At 40.8% G+C, this 19,655-nt stretch overlaps 1 protein-coding gene across 1 annotated transcript in view; it reads left to right on the top strand.

Annotated features, from left to right (window-relative positions):
• The window catches only part of LOC122795797 (gastrula zinc finger protein XlCGF57.1-like), an 80,236-nt gene extending 69,070 nt beyond the window's left edge, over positions 1–11,166 (top strand). The window contains exon 2 of the mRNA XM_044064136.1: positions 8,796–11,166. Coding sequence (XP_043920071.1) covers positions 8,796–10,432 — 1,637 coding nt within the window. The 3' untranslated portion in view covers positions 10,433–11,166. The remainder of the gene's footprint in view (positions 1–8,795) is intronic.
• The last annotated feature ends 8,489 nt before the right edge of the window (positions 11,167–19,655 follow it).

The following is a 19,655-nucleotide window of genomic DNA, read 5'->3' as shown; positions in this document are numbered from 1 at the left end:
GTGTTTTATACTGATGGAAGTAAAATTGTCAAAGGACAGTTTGTGGACTTTGAGTAGCCTCAGTTGTTGTTATTGTTAGTGATTATGCAAAAAATATTATTCTGTGTAATGTATATCAGTTATTCACATAAGACATAGATGTGTGTTTGGAAAAAAGAAAATTGGAATTAATGACAAGTTTTTTCAAATGAATACATTTCTGAAGAAAATATTCTGTATATTTTAAGACACAAATGAAATTGTGTATTATGTTGTGAAAATGAACAAATTATTTACTTAAACTTTATCAGTGCTTAGATAACTAAGTGCAGACTGTATACTTTACAGACATCTTTGAACATTAGGTTGTTGCTTGTTAAATACACTAAAACAGAGACATAGTGACAGCAGCCATAATAATTTGAGCTTGTATGTTAAGACAAAAAATAAAGTTTGGCATTTGTGAAGTAATACTTTGTATGATCACAGCTAATACAGCAGTTTCACAGGAGGAGCACTGTACCACAAAAGTAACAGATTAAAATATAACCTTCTGACAGCCTGAGAATCGGACATAGAAGAGAGGGCAGAACTCATGCAGCAGTATGTCTTGTGAACCTAAGAACGAATTAACTAAATAAATAAATCACTTTGGTCAGTTAGTTATGTCAGCATCTCCGAGGTTACACTACACAACAGAGATGTAGAGATGATTATAAATGTAGTAGATGAATGGTTTGTGTACATCAAGTTACACACATTTTCCATATATATGTAGCCTCTTCTAGAAATTAAAAGTTGTGTGCACGCGCGCGCGTGTGTGTGTGTGTGTGTGTGTGTGTGTGTGTGTGTGTGTGTGTGTGTGTGTGTGTGTGTGTATCACCTAGCCAAACCATTGCAATCAAAGGAACTATCTCTGGTCAGACTATGGCCTACAGTCAGTATAGAAGAAATTTAAAGTAGAACTGCACCCACAGACTCAAAAAAAAAAGTTTATTTCATCATGGTTTGTTTCCTACAATTTAACACCACTCTGGGACTATTTACAGGTTTTTAAATATTTTTATACGTAATTTCTGAGTCTGATCACATGTGGTCTGGCATCTTGAAGTAATTCTGATTGTTTGGTCTTGCTCTAGGTATCCCACAATGCAGTGCTCATCTGTAAAAAGTTACATCACACAGGCCTCTTTCTTCCTAAAGCTCCTGTCACTCTATAGATTTTGCATGCATACACTGCTGTCTTTCAGTCAGTTAGTTTTAAGTAACATTTCGATCCATTCAGTGGCTACTTAAAACACAAACAATGCAAATGCCGCAGAAAAGACTTTCAAAGTGCTTTTTACTGCTTCTTTTTAGAATGGCTAAACTGCAATTTTTATATTTCCTTGTCCTAGGTTTTACTTTCTGTATGGGTAGGGGAAAGACCAGAGAGCTGTGACATCACAGCATGGGTGGGTTTTTAGGATGGTCATGGTGATGCCAGTTTGGGGAGGGAATTGGCCAGAAAACTATCTGTATTCAGCAGCCTTGATGACATCAATGAATTGGAGAGTTTTCCAGGGCAGGTTAAAAGTTTTTTGTTAGTGAAACCACCACAATACAGTAAGGTACTATTCTAGTGGAGAGACGCAGGCAATTTAAAATATTTTAAATGCTGTGTTGTTGTTTATTCATAGCAGGGACAATAAATAGGGAGAAACAAAACAGTAGTTGAGCATTTGATGATTGAATCTTGTTGTTGTCCTTTAAACAAAAATGCTTCTAACAATACATAACTGCAACACTGCTTTATCCGAATATCAGAACTAATGGCACAGAGAATGAATACCCACCTTTATGGGCTTGGATTCAGAGACCTCATTAGCATGTCTAGGATTGGTACAGAGATGGAGTACCCACCTTTATGGGCTTGGATTCAGAGACCTCATTAGCATATCTAGGATTGGTACAGAGATGGAGTGCCCACCTTTATGGGCTTGGATTCAGAGACCTCATTGGCATATCTATGAGCTGTGCTTGCTTATTGTTACAAATCGTATAATTTATACAGGGTTATTTTTGACTAGCTTTTAAAATTAAATTTATGTCTTAGGGGAGACGTATAAACTAATGTGGAAATGAGCACATACTTAGCTCAGCACAAGGCATTGTTCATGGAAGTTGACTGGCATTTAAACATTAAAAGTCAGATGCCCTCCCTCTCCTGTAAGTGTGGTAGACCCCCTAACAGCTCATCACCCCAGGAATGCTTCTAGGAGATCAGCCAATCAGAGGCAAGCAGAGTGGATGCATCATCCGGGACTGAGGATATTAAAGAAATTAAGACCCAGCTCTTTTAGAAAAAATGGGTGATCATTTTTATAATCTGTACTTAACTCCAGTGCCTTCATTCCATACATGACCCTTAGAGGACAGGTAGGTGAGGGTTCTGATTTTGCAATGAACTTTACATCACCTGAATAGCCTGCCTTGTAATATAAAATAACTCTGAGTACTGATTTAGTGGATACGAGGCATCCTGATAAAATCTGTGAGGCTTGTTTAGCCACTAATCCTGTTTTGGCTATGTATGTGTTTACAGGTTGACACCGGTTGGAAGAATGAGTGCTTGGGTGGGTTTGTGAGTTGCTGGACAGTGTATATGTGAGTATGAGTGTTCTAGGGATGAAGATGCACATACAGGGATTAAAGAAAGTTCACAGGACATTTACTGATTGTAAATTACCAGCAACCCACCCTCTGTCTAATAACATGGTCATAGAACCGAAGCTTTACATGCCAAACACATTTTCACATGCACTCAGTATCTTGGAAAAGGAGGCGACAAGAAGAGTTTTGTTGAAGATACACATCGTTTGAAGGGGGGATGCAGCATGAAAGAAAGTACACTTGTGTAAGATTGAACTTCCCATAACAGTACATGTTTGAATAATCACTGCTACAGTAGCCTTGGCTATATGGGTATTAGCTAACTACATTTGAGAGGTAGGAGAAGGGTCCAGGATCCCCTGGAGGATGGTCATAGCAAAGTTTGCCTTGGATCTAATGAAGGTACCAAGCTTATAGTGTTGTGTAAAAGTATGTACAGAGGACAAAGTAGCAGCTTCTAGAATACTTCTAGAAGCTAACCATTTAAAAAAAAAACATAGATGAGGCCAGTGCCCTGGTAGAGTTTGCATTTTCCCTGCCTGGAATACTTTTGTTGTGGTCAGAATAGCAAAAGGTAAAAGCTTTCGACATCCATTTAGAAATGGTCTGTTTTGACACAGGTTGTCCCCTTTTCATACCTTTAAAGAAATGAACAATTGGTTGGAAGATCTGAAAGATTTAGTTCTGTCAAGATAGTAACTGAGTTATCTGTGGACACCCAAGGTATCGAGTATCCTGTCTCTCTCATTTTTAGGTTCAGGAAAGAAGACCTAGAAATGGATAGTTTGGCTTAAAGTAAACTTGGATATCATTTTATGCATAAAAGAAGGATCAGTTCTCAAAGAAACCCTGTCCCTATGGAAAATTAGATAGGACTGACTCACCAGAAGAACTTACATCTCAGATACTCTGCTTGCCCAGTTCAGGGCAATCAGTAAAACTGTTTTCCATGTTAAAAACCTCATGTCAGTCAGATTAGCTGGTTCAAATGGAGCAAACGTTAGCTTCTCTAACACAAAATTAAGATCTTTAGGAAGTACCACCAGTTTTCTTTGAGACGTCGTATGCAAAACCCCTTTCAAGAACATTTTGACATGAGACTGCATAGAAAGAGGAGGCTCCTAGGGAGACATGCTGAAATGGCTGATAAATAAACTTTGATAGACAAGTAAAAAGGTCATAGGATAGTAAGTTACATGCATATTGTATAACAGAGGACTCTTAGCCCTGAATGGTTGCTGGTTTTGTTACTGGCAACTAGAAACCCTTTTCCATTTGATAATATTTGATTTTCTAGTAGCGGGTTACTTGCCTCCATTAGTACCTGCTGCACATCCTAAGTAAGCAGGTTCCTAAAGGGAATTAAGACCAGATCATCCAGGCATTAACAGTAGATGTTCAAATAATCACTGCTGCAGTAGCCTTAGCTATAGGGGTAGATTACCATAGATAACTACATTTGCGTTGATAGATGTTGGGATGTATCAGACACCCCCTGTTCTTGTCTGAGCAGATCCAATCTATGAGGAAGCTTGTGACAATTGCCTCTGGACATTTCCAAAGGAAGGGAGAACCACAGATGCCCGGGCCAGAAGGAAGTCACCAGAGATCTTGGGGGATCATTCTGGTTAGTGGAAAGAGTGGAAAACATACAGGAACATTTTTGTCCATGGAAAAGAAAAGGCATATGTCTGTAGTTCTTCTTGCATGGAGTCCTGGAGCAGAATTGTGCTAGTTGATTGTTCAAAGAGGAGACAGAGAGGTCTATTTAACTCCCTATAAATTGATCAAATCTTGGAAGACCCCCGGTCTAGTTTCCATTCATGAGCTCTGCCCTGGCCCTGCCCAGCTTGTCTGCTACACAGTTTTGCTCTGAAGGAATGTAAGATGCCTGCAAACTGAGATTGTGCTGTGAAACTATATCTCAAGCAAAAATGGCTAGTCTGCAAAGGGGATATGACCTGGTTCCTCCCTGCTTGTTGATGGACCCCATGTCTGTTTTACTGTCTGTAACCACTTGAAGACGTTCCAGAGACAAAAGACGGTTCAAAGAGTTGAGTGACTTAATTAGGGCAAGCATCTCCTTGATATTTGCTTGCTTGCATATTTGTTTGGTGTCCCACACCCCCTGAACTTTTATCCCTTGTAAAACTGCTCCTCAAAGTCTGAAGCATCTCTGATGACTGACTGTTTTGGAGCAGGGAGGGAGAAGGGGAGACCTGGATTTAAGGATGTCTGTTGTCTCCACCAAAAGATAAACCCAGCATTAGGATTTAGGATTTAAAAGATAAAGGATGTTGATGCTGGAACCAAAGTGATTTTAGATACCACAGTATATTTCTCATGTGGAGCCTTGCCATGGGTATCATGAGAATCATAGATGCCATGGCACCCAGAATCCTGAGGTTTTCCTTCAGAGTAACTGAAGTTTCCTTGCAGTGACCAATGTCTGAGGGAATACTTTAGAAATAGATCTAAATAAAGATTTACTTTTTCATGCGGAAGAAAAGCTGTTTGAACTGAGGTGTCAAGTTGCATCCCAAGAACACAGTCTTGTATGAGGGAGTCAAGAAAGACTTTTAAGTGTTCTGTTGAAATCCCAGCTTGTGTAAAAGATCTCTCTCCCAAAAGAGAGATCTTAACACTTTGAAAAACACTCTATCAATTCATCTAAATATGGAAGGATGTGGATATCCTGTAGCCTGCAATGCGCTATAACTGGAGCTAAACACTTTGTGAAAAACACTTTGTGCAATGGATAGTCCAAACATTAAAGCAAAATACAGCTAATGTGAACCAGATACACAAAACTGTAGGAAATATCTCAAGTCTGGGTGGTTAGGGATGCGATGATATGCATCTTTTAAGTCTAGTGTTACCAGGAAACTAGAACAAGGAAGGAGAGATAACAGGTTGTGAAGTGACAACATTTTGAATTGGGTCTCCAAACCTTTTCTTTCCTTGGCACTAGAATATCTTTGAATACAAACCCTTCCCCAATTTGGAAGGAAGAACTGGTGCTATCCTTCCTTGGGAGAGCATGAGAGGAAGAACAGGTGGAAACTAAAAAGTCTGATCTGCAGGATGAGGAATGATCTCTGGAAAGGAGGAATTTCCTCCCATTGCCATCTGTAACCCTGATGAATGATTTTCAGAATCCATTTGTCTGAAGCAGTCTGTTGCCAAAGAGAAAAAAATTCTGGAAGAAAAAAGGCACCAGGGTGGGAAGTGTGTTGCACGGTCTCTTGAATAGTCATTTAGACTTTTTGGACTGTACTTGGTTTGGTGGTGGTGGGTGGGGGGGGTCAAGACTTCATTTTGGTACCCCCTTGCCATTTTTTCTTAAACATCAGTTGACCTCAGTTTTGTTGAGACTGTTTTATTTATTTATTTTCTTTTTTGCCAAAACTGGATTAGGAGATAAAAAGTCCCTTGGAGAATTCGGAAAAGGAGGGCTTAAAAATCTTAGAGATCCCGTGGGCCATCCTGCCCCTTTCATCACACTTATTGATCATCTCTGCAGCAGAGGAGCCAAACACTAAATCTTTATCCAAGGGATACTTTGACATTTAATTTTTAACATAATCTGGAAGGTTCTGACATTGCAGCCATGCAAACCTCAAAACAGTACCAGTGGTCCAAGTTCTGGAAGAAGTATCAGCAATGTCATTCACACACTGTAAATTATGAGTAGTGACCTGTGCAATAGGAGAAACTAAGTTACTTAAAGCAGATTTTTCCTCACAAATAGAAACTGCAGGTAAAGCATTCCTCATACTTTCACAGTTTGTCAGAACAAAGTTTAACATATGAGCCTGATAGTTCAAAAGCCGGAAAATCAAAATTGCAAAAGTATACACTTTTTTCGTATACCTATCAGTAATTTTCCCATCCTTAACAGAAAGTAGGATTGGAATTAACTAAGTGCTTGGCAGCAGTGTGATCAGCTAAAGCTATAACTGCTGGATCGGGTTTGGAAATAGTTTGTAAAAAAAATCAAGACTGAGCACCTTTATATAGCTTGTCTGCCTTTTTAGAGACAGCTGGCTGGCTATTAGGAAAATGCAGGCAGTAAGACACACATCCTATAAAGCTGACAGAACAGGAAACGTGTGCAAGTTCTAGAAAATCCTTCTGTAACAACTCATAATATTCAAGAGGGACTGAGAAACTTCACTGTTCTCCCACTGAAAACACTGACACGTTCCAGCCCTAGTCACAGAGAAAGAGAAACCCCACAGGGAGAATAAAAAACTGTGCTGTCCTCTGTGTCTGAATCAGGAATCTGAAGAAGTCCTGTATCCATCCCTGCAACTTCCAGTTAAGATTCAGAATCCTAAATCTCTTCATGAAAAGAGGAACCCCGCTTTATTTTACCAGAAACTACTTTACAAGATGGATCAGTAACATGAATTAAACCCTGAGCCAGACCCGGTAAACTACTTTCAAACAAATTTTAGGAGAAGTGGATACGTGCTTGTTTTTTCTGTTTCTTTTTGACAGGAAAAAAAAAGGTCAGCTATGTTGCTAATGGCAACAACTGCATCCCCAGTGATGGGCACAGCATTCTGACACAACAGGAAACCTTAGCCTGCTGTAGTGGCAACGGCTGCTTAATTTGCTAATTTTCTGTTCTTTTTGTGACTGGAATAAAGACCACCCATGGGACTGGTAGTCTGTTCCATGGTCAAGACAAAATGGGTGCCGCTTTCTCAGAGAAAATGAGCAGCATTTGCCAGTAAACACTACCAGTCCACGAAAGTCACTTTTCTGACAGTAAAATACAGTAAAAAGCACTTTAAAACACTATGCCAGCCTCATGGAATAAAAATAAACACAATTTCTCCACAGAAAAAATGTTTTCATTTATGTTGGAAGGGTGGCCTAATGGTTAAGGTATTTGCCTTATGAACACAAGGTGCAGGGTTTGAGTCTCACAAGGAATAATTGGCTAGGCTTAAAATGACTCACAAGGGTAGTTAGCCTAGTTCTAATCTATGAAACTGAACCTTTACACTATTACACTGACATGAAAAAAACAAATGCTCCATTTTAAAAGTGTGGTAAAGTTTTGTGACAATCCATTAAAACAAAATGCTCCTAGCTTTAAAATACCTTTGCTGAAGCGAAAAGTAACAAAACAGCAACAAAATTAAGAAAATGGATTTTTCCCCCAAACAGAACTTATCTACAAATTCAAGCACAAGCCAATCATCGATCATTGAAAGCCTCAGAAAAGCATACTTTTCAGTGGCAGTAAAGCTGTTTAGGGCTTTGCACCAGACTTGTCTTTTATTCATATCAGCTCGAGCTGCTTGACAGCTTGAGTGCATGAAAGGTGTCCTGGAACTTTGGAAGCTGATTGGCTGTTATATCGCTGGCAGGATATATCCCATATGTCTAAGGCTACTACAGCAGTGATCAGTATGATGCACATCTGTAGAAGACACGTTTTCTTGTAACAATGGCAACAACAGTTCCAAAAAACTGGAACCTACTGCCCAATGAACTAACTTTACTTTCTTCCTTGCCTCTCTTTAAACAAAACCTCAGAACACACTGGTTATGCCCCTGCAGCAACCCTGACTAACCTTCTGCTTTCACTACTGATATTTCCTCTTCCTACTAATTTACCAAAACTTTAATGCTTACTCCTTGGAAGCAGGACTGTAACTGGTGAACTCAAATCAACGTACTGGTGTAATCTATCCTGTTTGATGTACTGAAATTCCTCATGAATCATACTGTATAATAATGTATCCTATACTTATTGTCACTCTAGTGTAAATACCAACTCTTTTTATTATTACTTGTTGTGTTTTTTATTGAAATCCTTTCATTTACTATGTAACAACATTAATTTTAATTTCTATTTGCTACTACTGGAGCTTTTCTCCCTGGGCCTCTACTGAAAATGGAAATATATCCAGTTAGACTAGCCTGGTTAACAAATGTAAAATAAATAAATAAATAAAACAATGAAGACACAAGAAACAACTTGGTAATTCAGTGCCTAATCACAGCATTTTTGTACTCTGTTTTGGTAGGCATGCGTGCTATTAAATAGCGCACTGTGCAGTTATGGTATGAATTTACTCCTGTGTTTACTTTAAATAAAACTGTGAGCAACCTGTTCTGTCATAATAAATACTTGTTTTTTTAAGTTCACAGGTGGTTAAATGGCAGTGAGATTCAGTGTCAGAGGTCATCACAGAAACAGCATCCGAGTACCACGTGTTCTATGGGTTCCACAGATAAAAAACCTCATACAGTGTGTGTCTCTTCTCATACTGGAACCAGACGTCATAAATTTATGGAATGTAACAGCGATTTTAGTTTGGAGAAGGATCTGAAAGTGCTTCTGGAAACTCAAGAGATTGACAGAATGTACAAAGCGGATGAGTGTAAAACAGTTTCTACATTCCATTTTCTAAAACACTGGAAAGGTTACACTGATGAGAAATTAAGGAGGAGGGTCCATCCTCAGGATGTTGATAAATGTTCCAGAATATTTGAAGGAAGTAAAACGAAGGAGAAATGCAAAAACAGTTTGAAAACACATCAAATAGCAAATGCTAAGGGGACATTATTTCAGTGTGCTACATGTGGCAAGTGTTTCATAAGGATGAGTAGCCTTATTCAACATAAGAATGTCCACGCTGGCATCAGTCCATTTAAGTGTGCCACGTGTAACAAGCACATTCCAAATAAGTTTTCCCTTGCCATCCACAAAAAAACTCACACAGGGGAGAGACCATATAAATGTGCAACATGTGACAAAGCTTTTACAAAGAAAAGCAGCCTTACAGCCCATGAGCAAATACACACTGGAATTAAACCATTTAAATGTGTCACTTGTGGCAAGAGATTTCTAGACCAACCCAAGCTTCAGAGACATATTAATTCCCACACAGGGGTGAAGCCATATAAGTGTACAATATGTAATAAGAATTTTGGACAGAAGGGTGCAGTTACAGTCCATGAGAGAATCCACACTGGAACTAGGCCCTTTAAATGTGCCACATGTGGCAAGAGCTTCATACAGAAGAAAGCCCTTACGCTGCATGAAACTACACATACTGGAACAAAGCCATATAAATGTGTAATATGTGGAAAAAGCTTTGCTTGGAAGCAGTCCCTTCAAATCCATGAAAAAATGCACTCTGGAAATCATCCTTTTAAATGCTCTTTGTGCAGCAAGAGTTTTGTACTAAAGAGAAGCTTTATATCCCATGAGAAAATCCATGCTGTAGATAGACCATTTAAGTGTTCCATTTGTGGCAAGAGTTATGTATACAGACATAGCCTTGCTAGGCATAAGATTGTCCACACTGGAGAAAAGCCTTACAGCTGTACAACATGTAGTAACACTTTTATATGCAAAAGCAGCCTCAGAGTTCATGAAAAAATCCACAGTGGAGAAAAGCCATACAGCTGTACAGCATGTAGTAAGAGTTTTATATACAAACGCAGCCTCAAAATTCATGAAAAAATCCACACTGGTGAAAAGCCGTATGAATGTGAAACATGTGGCAAGAGTTTCAGAGAAAAACACCACCTTGAAATCCACAAGAAACTTCACACTGGACGTGAAGCCTTTAAATGCCCGGTATGTGGCAAGACATACACAGAAAAGTGTAATCTCAGAAGGCATGAGTTTGTCCACTCTGAGAAGAAGCCATATAAATGTGCATCATGTGATAAAAGTTTTTCACGGAAGGGCAACCTTAGGCACCATGAGAAACTCCACAGTGGGGAGAGAAAAATCCAAAGGCAAAAGAAGAAAATTGCCCCTTCTTAATAATTCAGTGAAACAGGTACCTAACAATTCAGCAGGCATGACAAGATGTCATAACTAAAGAAATTTTTCTAAATTAATTTGTAGTAACTAAGTCAGATAAATGAATTGAAAATTCAGACAAGGCTAGCCTGGCTCTGTGACACAGAGGGCTTGAGCCCTCACTGAGATCCAGGTATCTGGGGTTCAGTTAATGGCCCAAGTATTGAAGAAACCAGGCAGGGGGTGGTGCATGGAAGAGGCAGAGTTTGCACACATGTGCCAGGGGGAGGGTTGCTCGTAGTTAATGGTACACAGGTTGGTGCAGTTTCTCACAGTGCAGACTGAAGACACCACCAGTAAGTGCTTTTAGGGAAGGAGCAGAACTGCTTGGAAAGAACTCTCCATGTGGAAGTGAGGAGATGTCTTTTGGAGTCAGCCCACTGTACATCCCATCTGGGCACTTCACTCTGTGCATGTCCCCTCTGGGCACTTCACCATGTTCATGTCCCCTCTCCAGCACTTCACCATGAGCACATCCGCTCCCCAGCATTTCACTGTGTGCATGTTCCCTCCCCAGCACTTCACCTTTCTCACACCAGGAAAGTAGATTCCAAATCAGACAACCAACCACTCTTGATGACTGTGCAAATGATGGCCTCTCCTGGTCAACCAGCACTCTGGTGAATGGGAATGAACAGGCTGATTGGCCTTGAGGGGGATGGTGATTGACAGACAGTGGGGTAAAAATGACAAAAAGAAAACTCTGACATCACCATGCAAAAAGAGTAGTAGTAGGACATGCAGGTCACATAAGATCTACTCATATAGGAAGTAACGTGAGGGAACGTGTGATGGAGTTAATGTAAATATTAGCTGCATTACTGTATTATGTGCTGGTGAAGGAGACAGATTCATATAGGAAGTAACATGAGGAAACGTTTGTTAGCATTAATGTAAATATTAGCTGCATTACTGTATTATGTGCTGGTGAGGGAGACAGAAGGTGTATGTGACATCTGATGATAAGGTAAATACAGTAACTGGAATCATTCATAAGGACCCAGATGACACATCAGACTTAACAGTATATATTGCTATGCAGCAAAGCTGTTAACTGGTAAAGTACTGTCAGAAAAAGATGACTGAAAGAAGGGAACATTTAGATATTCACCCTTTAAATTGTGATGAAAAACAATAGAGTTTAAAAAAAAATCAGTATTGGAGACATTTATTAAATGAAACAGATCTCTTACCATCCTACGATGTTAAAAACAGCACTTTTAAAACACATCAAGCTTTGGGTTACACCTGGTCTAGGGTATTTGTGAATTGACTTTCTGATCATATTTGATTTATCTTTTCATGATGTGATGACCCTCCACCTCTGGGCTTGTAATCAAGGAGCCTCAATCCTGACCACTGGCACCTGTGAGGAAAGGTCACTGAGAGGGTAACAGGTACACACACACACAGCATTTCCAGATGTAGCTGAATTTCCCTTAAGAGCATACAGGGAACACACTCAGCCTGGGGTCTGGATATCTCTATCTGTCTCCCTCCAGGTCCCCAATAAGACTCCCCGCTGGAACAGCTGTAAGGTTAGGACCTCAGCCAAGTGTCCAGGCCAAGTCCTCCAGCACCCTGTCTGTAAACTCAGTGTTTTGTGTCCTTGCCCCAAGTAGATGACACACACACTCTTTAGGATTTGATTTACACACACACACACACACACACACACACACACACACACACACACACACACACACACACACACACCTGTGAAAGGCTGGCACAGGTTTACTAGCTATGCCCCCTTCTGCCCATACAATAGTAGATTCACTGCCACCAGACACTCTACAGTAAGCTACTCTAAGGCCCTTAACAAAGAGTATCCAATTATACTGTGCAATATTAATATTAATACAAATGGTAGTAGTTCACCAAGAAGTCTAGGCCTTCTGGAGTGCTCACACAATGTTACCAAATAAATTTAAGTACTCTCAAAGGTTAATACATAATAAAAAGGGACCAGGCACAATGAAAGTTTAGATCAGTGTGTTTGTGTATGTACCTTTAAGAAGCTATCGAAGGGCTTGCACAAGTGTATAAATACTGAGCATATGCAAGCCTGACTGCCATTTGTGTGTAGGATCTGTGTTTTATTGAGTTCATTTATATTTTATGATGCTGCTATCCATCCCAAAGTGTTTTCTGTATAATAAAGCATCTACATGAAACACATTGCCTACTTCATCTTCCATGCCTAGAGTACAAGCGACATAAAGGTTTAAATATATTTATTACTAAATAATAAAAGTACACAGAGGTCAAATCACAGGAAATATTGAAAAGAATATTGAAGGACAAACAGATAAAGAAAACAATATCTAAACTAAGCTTCACTACATTCCTGACTAAATCTAAGAGAATGTTACTGTTCCCTAGTTAGGTTACTTGGGCAAGGCAAGAAGAGATATGTGAGCAGTCGTTCTAGTCAGGCCCACAGCAGAATACCCTCTATATTCTGAGATTACTCCCTGTAAATTATAATATCCAAGATGACTTGCAGAATGACCTCATCTGGTCACCTGACTCTAGGTTCCCACAATATCTCCTTTTGAAGTTTGAGACAGGAATTTAGCAAACTGCTACAATACATATTTAGAGCTTTCATGGCAATACCTGGAGCCATAAACATTTACAACACTTCCCCCTGTCTTTACAAAAGCTAACAGATAATGGCTGTACCCAGACCTACCAGCCCCAGGCCAACTCAGCACTGCAGGGGGCTGTTTAATGATTTAACAGCTTATTTACATTCCCCTTATTCTGCCTAAAATAAGTCAGCTGGTCAACCATTGCTGTGCTAGTGTCCTGTATTGAAACTTATACATTTAATTCAGTTACCATAATACCTGCACATTTCTCTTCATTTTAGCAGGGTGCACTGTTGATGCATTTTAACACAGTTAACATAAGCAGACCTCACAAATGCATTTTTAGCACAAGCATCTGTGCAGATCAGGTTGATATACTAATGACATACAATTATTTATAAAATTCCAGCTAGCTGTGCTGGCACAAGTCTTATATTTACTGCCCTACTTGTTCCTGGCATGGCTGGCAGTACCTCCTATTGTCACATGAGATCATTGCATGTTGGAGGAAAAGAAGGTTTTCATACTGCAACCAGGCAATGTTTTGACTTGGTGATTAAAGTGCAAGTCTTTTGTGTCTTCAACAGTCGTATCTGCAGTCACAAAAGATCCCACATGTCAACAACTGGGCACTTTTGGAAATAATAAACACATGTAAAGTATTGTTTTTACAATGGCACCCTCTCCGACATCCCAGACACAGGGGGGTGTCTCCACAAACCCATTGAGTATTTATACTGGTTTGAGATTGATTTGCTTGGGAAATGAAAAATCCTGATGATCTTGTAGTCTTAGTGTTAACATGTAAAACCTCAGGATTGTACATTGGTGATCCCACATACGCATGGTGTTCACTTATGCGGTGATTTTGAGGCTGGAACACATTTTGAATGGCTGTACATTTTTGCATGATTTATTGCTATATGAATGTTCTGCCTCCCCTCTAATAGCCAGTATTCCATGGCATGGAGTTTTGGTATTTTGGGATTCACTAACACCTTTCCTTGTTTAGTCATAAAGGCAAAATACAGTAAGCTACTCCACTTCTCATAGATAAGAAACAGTGTATCAGCATCATCTAAATGATATTTATCAAAACATTCCAGTCAGATTGGATAGTTAGATTTAATCCCATTTAGAATGTTTAGGAGCAAGTCAGACATTTTTTATTCCCCAGTTTTCTCATGCCGTCATTATTTGTAATAACAATGTCTTTTTAGGCTGCTTGGTTGTAACTTGATTAAAGTGTAGCTATCATTCTAAGTCTTTTGGATTAAGCACTTGGGCTTCAGACCAGTTGTTTTAGATTAGGAAGGTTTGTGGCAAGCACTGTGGTGGCAGGACAAGTAGCTTTCATCCTTCTAAGTTGGGAACTGCTGATTGAGAGCCCAGTGTCCAAGTGTATTAGTTCTGGTTTAGGCACTTGGGCTTCAGGACAGTTATTTTACATTAAGAAGGTTCGTGGTCTGCACTCTTGTGGGAGAAGAGGCTGGACTCTGCCCTTCCGAGCTGGGAATTTCTGGTTAAAGGTTTATAGTGCCTGAATATTTGAACTGTATCTTACTGAAATTGGTACACCTTGTTTGCTCTAGCATAGACTAGATCCAGGCCTGCTGAATCTAGCTTTGTTTATATGCTTGTTGTTTGTTTGCTTGTTATTTCCCTGGAAGCTAATTCCACCTAATACGCTTCTCAGCTTCTGTGGATCACTAGTGATATCTGCATTGCTTACTGCACTTATTTCCTTGTTTCACTTGAAAGAAAGTTACTGTTTGTCGTTTTGCATTTAGTTACTTGTAACACATTGCACTCAAGTTACCTGGCACTTACTCACTAAAGCAATTATATAAGTCAGCACTAAAATTAAAAGCACTACACCCTCACTCCCCACTGGCCCTTGTTTTCAATTATTAAGGAATTCCCAATATTATTCTAGCATGTCCAAAGGTCAGTTGTCAATCTCCTCTCGGTCCAGCTGGTGAATCTGGGAATCTTGAGGCAATGTTATAACTGCCTCATGTACACAGACAATCCTCTCCTCCTCCCACATAACACAAATACTTGCGAGAGATGCAGCTATTTAGCCAAACTGGAGGCTGAGCTCTCTCAACTCAGGACTGGCAAGACCAGACAGGAGGAGAAGGCAACTACACACACCACAAAACCAGCCTCACATAATGCTACCACACCACTGAATCAAACACATAAACACACAAAGACATACTCGGAGGCTCTGAGTAAAAATTTACCTAAACAGCAGTGGCCTCCAAAGCAGACACCCAAACAACTGCTACCTCAAGACACCCCACAAGCAACACATAAACCACAAAAGCAGTGTGCAAAGCAGTCACACCCCTTAAAGCCAAATACAACACCAAATATACTTGTCATAGGTGACTCCATAGTCAGACACACTGACGTCCCACTCACCAGGCTGAACAAGGAGAGGGTCACAGTAAGCTGCCTATCGGGCGCTAGAATCCGCCACATAACACAAGCACTTGGGTCACTCCATGGCAAGTACAAATATGACACAGTCATTGTCCATGCTGGTGTGAACGACCTGAGACGCACCTCCCTGGACTACATGAAAAGAGACATAGAGGAGCTCTCTGATTATGTAGCCCAGGCAGGTATGACCCTAACCCTGAGCAGTATCCTTCCTTCACCAAGAATGATGCCACAATATAGAGACAAGATGATCAGCTTTAACAATTGGCTTAATGTCTGGTGTCATTCAAAGGGATCCAGTGTCTGTCTGCCTGGGATGACATGCTTGACAAGCCACGCTGCTTCAAGGGACGGCTTGCACCTGTCACCCTGGGATTCGGATATTGGCTAAGGCTGTTGCCACTCCCATAGTGCCTTTTTAGGCAAGGCTCAAATTCTAAACCTACCACCTAGAAAACAAAATGGGAAGAAACTGAGGGTAATGCTGCTCAATGCCAGAAGTCTAAATCTCAAAATGCACGCACTCGAGGCCCTTCTCAGTATGGAGAACATCGATGTCTGTGCTGTAACGAAACCTGGTTCAAGGCTCCTGAGAGCACCCGGCACTATCAGGTTTTACCTCATATCATGCGTTCCGGCCCCAAAACCGGACCACACCACAAAGGAGGGTGTATCCATATTCATAAGGATACCCACACCTCCAGGTTGGTGGCAACGCATGTCCGGAAACCATCCAGGTGCAACTAACCATAGGCAAAACTGCTCTACAAATTGTAGCATGCTACAGGCCACCCTCTCAAACTCAGGAACCCCACACAGCCTTCCTGAAGACACTGGAGGGTATAAATGTATCTCCAAACACCATCATATTGGGTGACTTCAACTACCGAATATAGACTGGGAACATTACTCAAGCCCTAACTTTCTAGCCCAACGGTTCCTGGAGTTCATAAATTCAAATGCCATGGAACAGCTAGTCACTGTTCCCACGAGAGGAGAAAATATACTAGATCTCATTATCACAAACATGGGGACAAAATGCTCCACACCTGAAGTATATCCCTCATTGGTGAGATCTGATCATAAACTAATCTCACTGGAAATCCACATCCGCCCCACCCCAAACAAAAAGACCACAGTGAAAACTTCTCTAAAGCAAACTTCACACTACTCAAGACTGGTGTGGTATTCTTCAAGGCCCTGAGACAGTGGAAACCACAACCCAAGCTGCGGAAGCCCTTACAAATGCCTTCTATGAACACCTCCAGGACTGCATGGATCAGGCAATCCCAAATAAAACAAAGACTCTTTCCACAAAGGGCAAGCGTCAGTCTGGTGGACCCCAGCCATTAACAAACTTTACAATAAGAGGAGAAAGCTATTACATGATAGAACAAAATCCATAAAAGGAAAGTCACCCCTGATCATTATTAGTAAAAAATACGAGCACTCATAAAATCAACTAAGGCCAATTTTGAGAGAAAAATTGCCATGGATTCAAAGGACAATCATAAGGCCTTTTCAGCTATGTTAGGAACCTGGGTGGAAACTCCCAGATATGCTCAGAATTAGTCAAATGATACAAAATCACTGAACCCACAGACATTGCCAACATACTGGCAGACAGGTTCAGTGCAAACTTCACCCCCCTCCCCTAAAGGAGATAACTATCCCAGCGGTGTAGCCTCCCAGACATCTCAAATGCAGGTGAAAGCTGCTCTCTCTAAAGCTAAAAACACAGCATCAATGGGACCCGGATGGTGTCCCCCGGCTGTGTGCTACATGAGCTAAATGAGGAATTAAACCGCACATAAGGCAGCTGTTTAATCTCAGCCTTACCACAGGATACGTGCCCAAGGAGTGGCGTCACGGCAACTGTGGTCCCACTCCACAAAGGCGGTGCCTCTCTGGACCCTGGTAATTACTGCCCCATAAGCTTAACAAGTCTAGTCTGCAAAGCTATGGAGGAACATAATGGAGCTCATAAACAAAGATATAGGGGACTTGCAGACATTGGACCCGACCCAGTTTAACCGTCAGGGAAGATCATGCCTTTTGAACTTGGAAGACTTCTTGAAACAGTCACCAGGCCATTGATGAGGGAAAGGCAGTCCATACAGCCTCCCTTGATCTTGCAAGGCTTTGACACAATACCCCACTCGGGTATTGTAGAAAAACTTACCAGCAAATGTAAACCCATATGTCACAAGATGGGTTGCAAACTGGCAAGGACAGAACCCACAGGGTTAGAGTTGCTGGCGCTATGTCAGACTCCAAGCCGGTCACAAGTGGTGTCCCACAGGGCTCGGTCCTTGGCCCCTATTGTTCGGCATCTACTTCTCAGAAGTACAGGCCAACATGGGAGGACTTTAGCTGACAAAGTTTGCAGACGACTGCAAACTGGGCGCCATAGTGGAAAGTGCATCGGACACAGATATCCTTCAGAAGGGACTCACGGAAACAGATAGCTGGTGCCAGAGCCATGGCCTGAAGTTAAACGCCAAAAAATGTATAGTCATACCCTTCGGGAAAAACAAGGTAACCCCAAGCTACCATATAGGTGGCAATCCACTAAGCACAGAAGAGGTTATCAGGGACCTGGGGACCCAGGTTGACAGTGGCCTTTCTTTTGACACTCACGTAGTGGTTAGAAAGACCTTCTACATTGCCCACCTGATCATCAAGGGATTCACATCCAGATCTAGTGAGGTCATTGTTCCCCTGTACTCTTCACTTATCAGACCAATGATCGAGTACAATGCCCCATTCGGGATGTATCTAGCCCGACATCTGCAGCAATTGGAGAGACCCCAAAAGTTTCTCACCAAAAGGATAAAGGGACTCCAAAATCTGTCATATGCTGCCAGATTGAAGAAACTCAGCTCTATTCAGTGCATACCGTCTGCTCAGAGGTGACATGTGCCCTGACATACAAGGCCATGTCCAACCCGGAATTAATGGACATGCCCCACCTCAAAAAATCCAAATCCACCAAAACCACTAGAGCAAGCGACTTAAACCTTAACACGGATATAAATAGGACGTGCTGGAGGGATAGATTTATCACTCAGAGACTCCCTATGCTGTGGAATAGAGTCCCGGTCCATGTGAGGCAGAGCACCTCGCTGGCTCTGTTCAAGAGAAATCTTGGCCTGTGGATGGGAGATCGTAGGTTTACCCCGGGAATCATCTCTGTGTCACTGCTGGAAAGAGGCACAACAAACTAATGGGTACAGTATTTTTTCATATAAGGGGTGGCGTAAGCCACAAAAATTCGTGCTAGGCTTATAAATGCCTTGGGGCAGATAGCCTAGTATAAACCTATGAACCTATAAAAAAGGTCACTCTTCAGGCTGTAAAATATGTGTGATAAGGAAACAATTAGTAGGAGATTGTTTCAGAGAAGGTCTGCAGCTACCTGGGAAGGAATGACAGCTATAGTAGCCACTAAACTACATTACATTAGTATATTTTGTAGAAACCTCTATAATACACCTATTGAGCATAATGTGATATGGAAATGGTAACAGAAATGTTATAAATTATGAAACTATTATAGGAAATAAGGAATTTAATGATTTAACAAAAGTGGAGGCATAAATAAAGTAAATGAAGGTTCTGAACTAGAAGTTCTTCATGTCCAGATTTCAGCTTCTTGTTGAAGGTAAATCGGTCTGCAGCACATTTAATCTGTGCAGAAAAACTGTTTCGATGAACACCATCAGCTAATCCCAGAGAATTACATTCCAATAAGTTACCTTCAGGCATCATGCAAACTGCACAATGAAATGACATAGGTAGACTCTACAGTCAGTGCATAGAGTTGCACTCATAGTAATAAAGCAGACTGGTAACAAAGTCATGTGTTCCAGTTGGACTGTCTCAGTGTAAGCTATTCCATGTATTAATACTGTTTAAATACAGTAAAATACACTATTTAGCAAGTGATGATCCGAGCGGAAAGATGATAAAATCAGCAAGCAAAGGAGAGTAATATTGCTGGAATTGAATTTGCCCTCAAATCTTGGTGAGTATTTTCATGAGGCAGACCCTGTTTTTACAAAATCTCACCAATTCAATACTGGCATTTTATGTAGCATATATCATGGACAGAAGTAGGTTAAAAAATAAAAACT

Source organism: Protopterus annectens, chromosome 2.part2 (assembly GCF_019279795.1).
Source record: "Protopterus annectens isolate FY-2018-M chromosome 2.part2, PAN1.0, whole genome shotgun sequence".
Lineage (NCBI taxonomy): Eukaryota > Metazoa > Chordata > Ceratodontiformes > Protopteridae > Protopterus > Protopterus annectens.
This window is presented reverse-complemented; position numbering and strand designations above follow the sequence as displayed.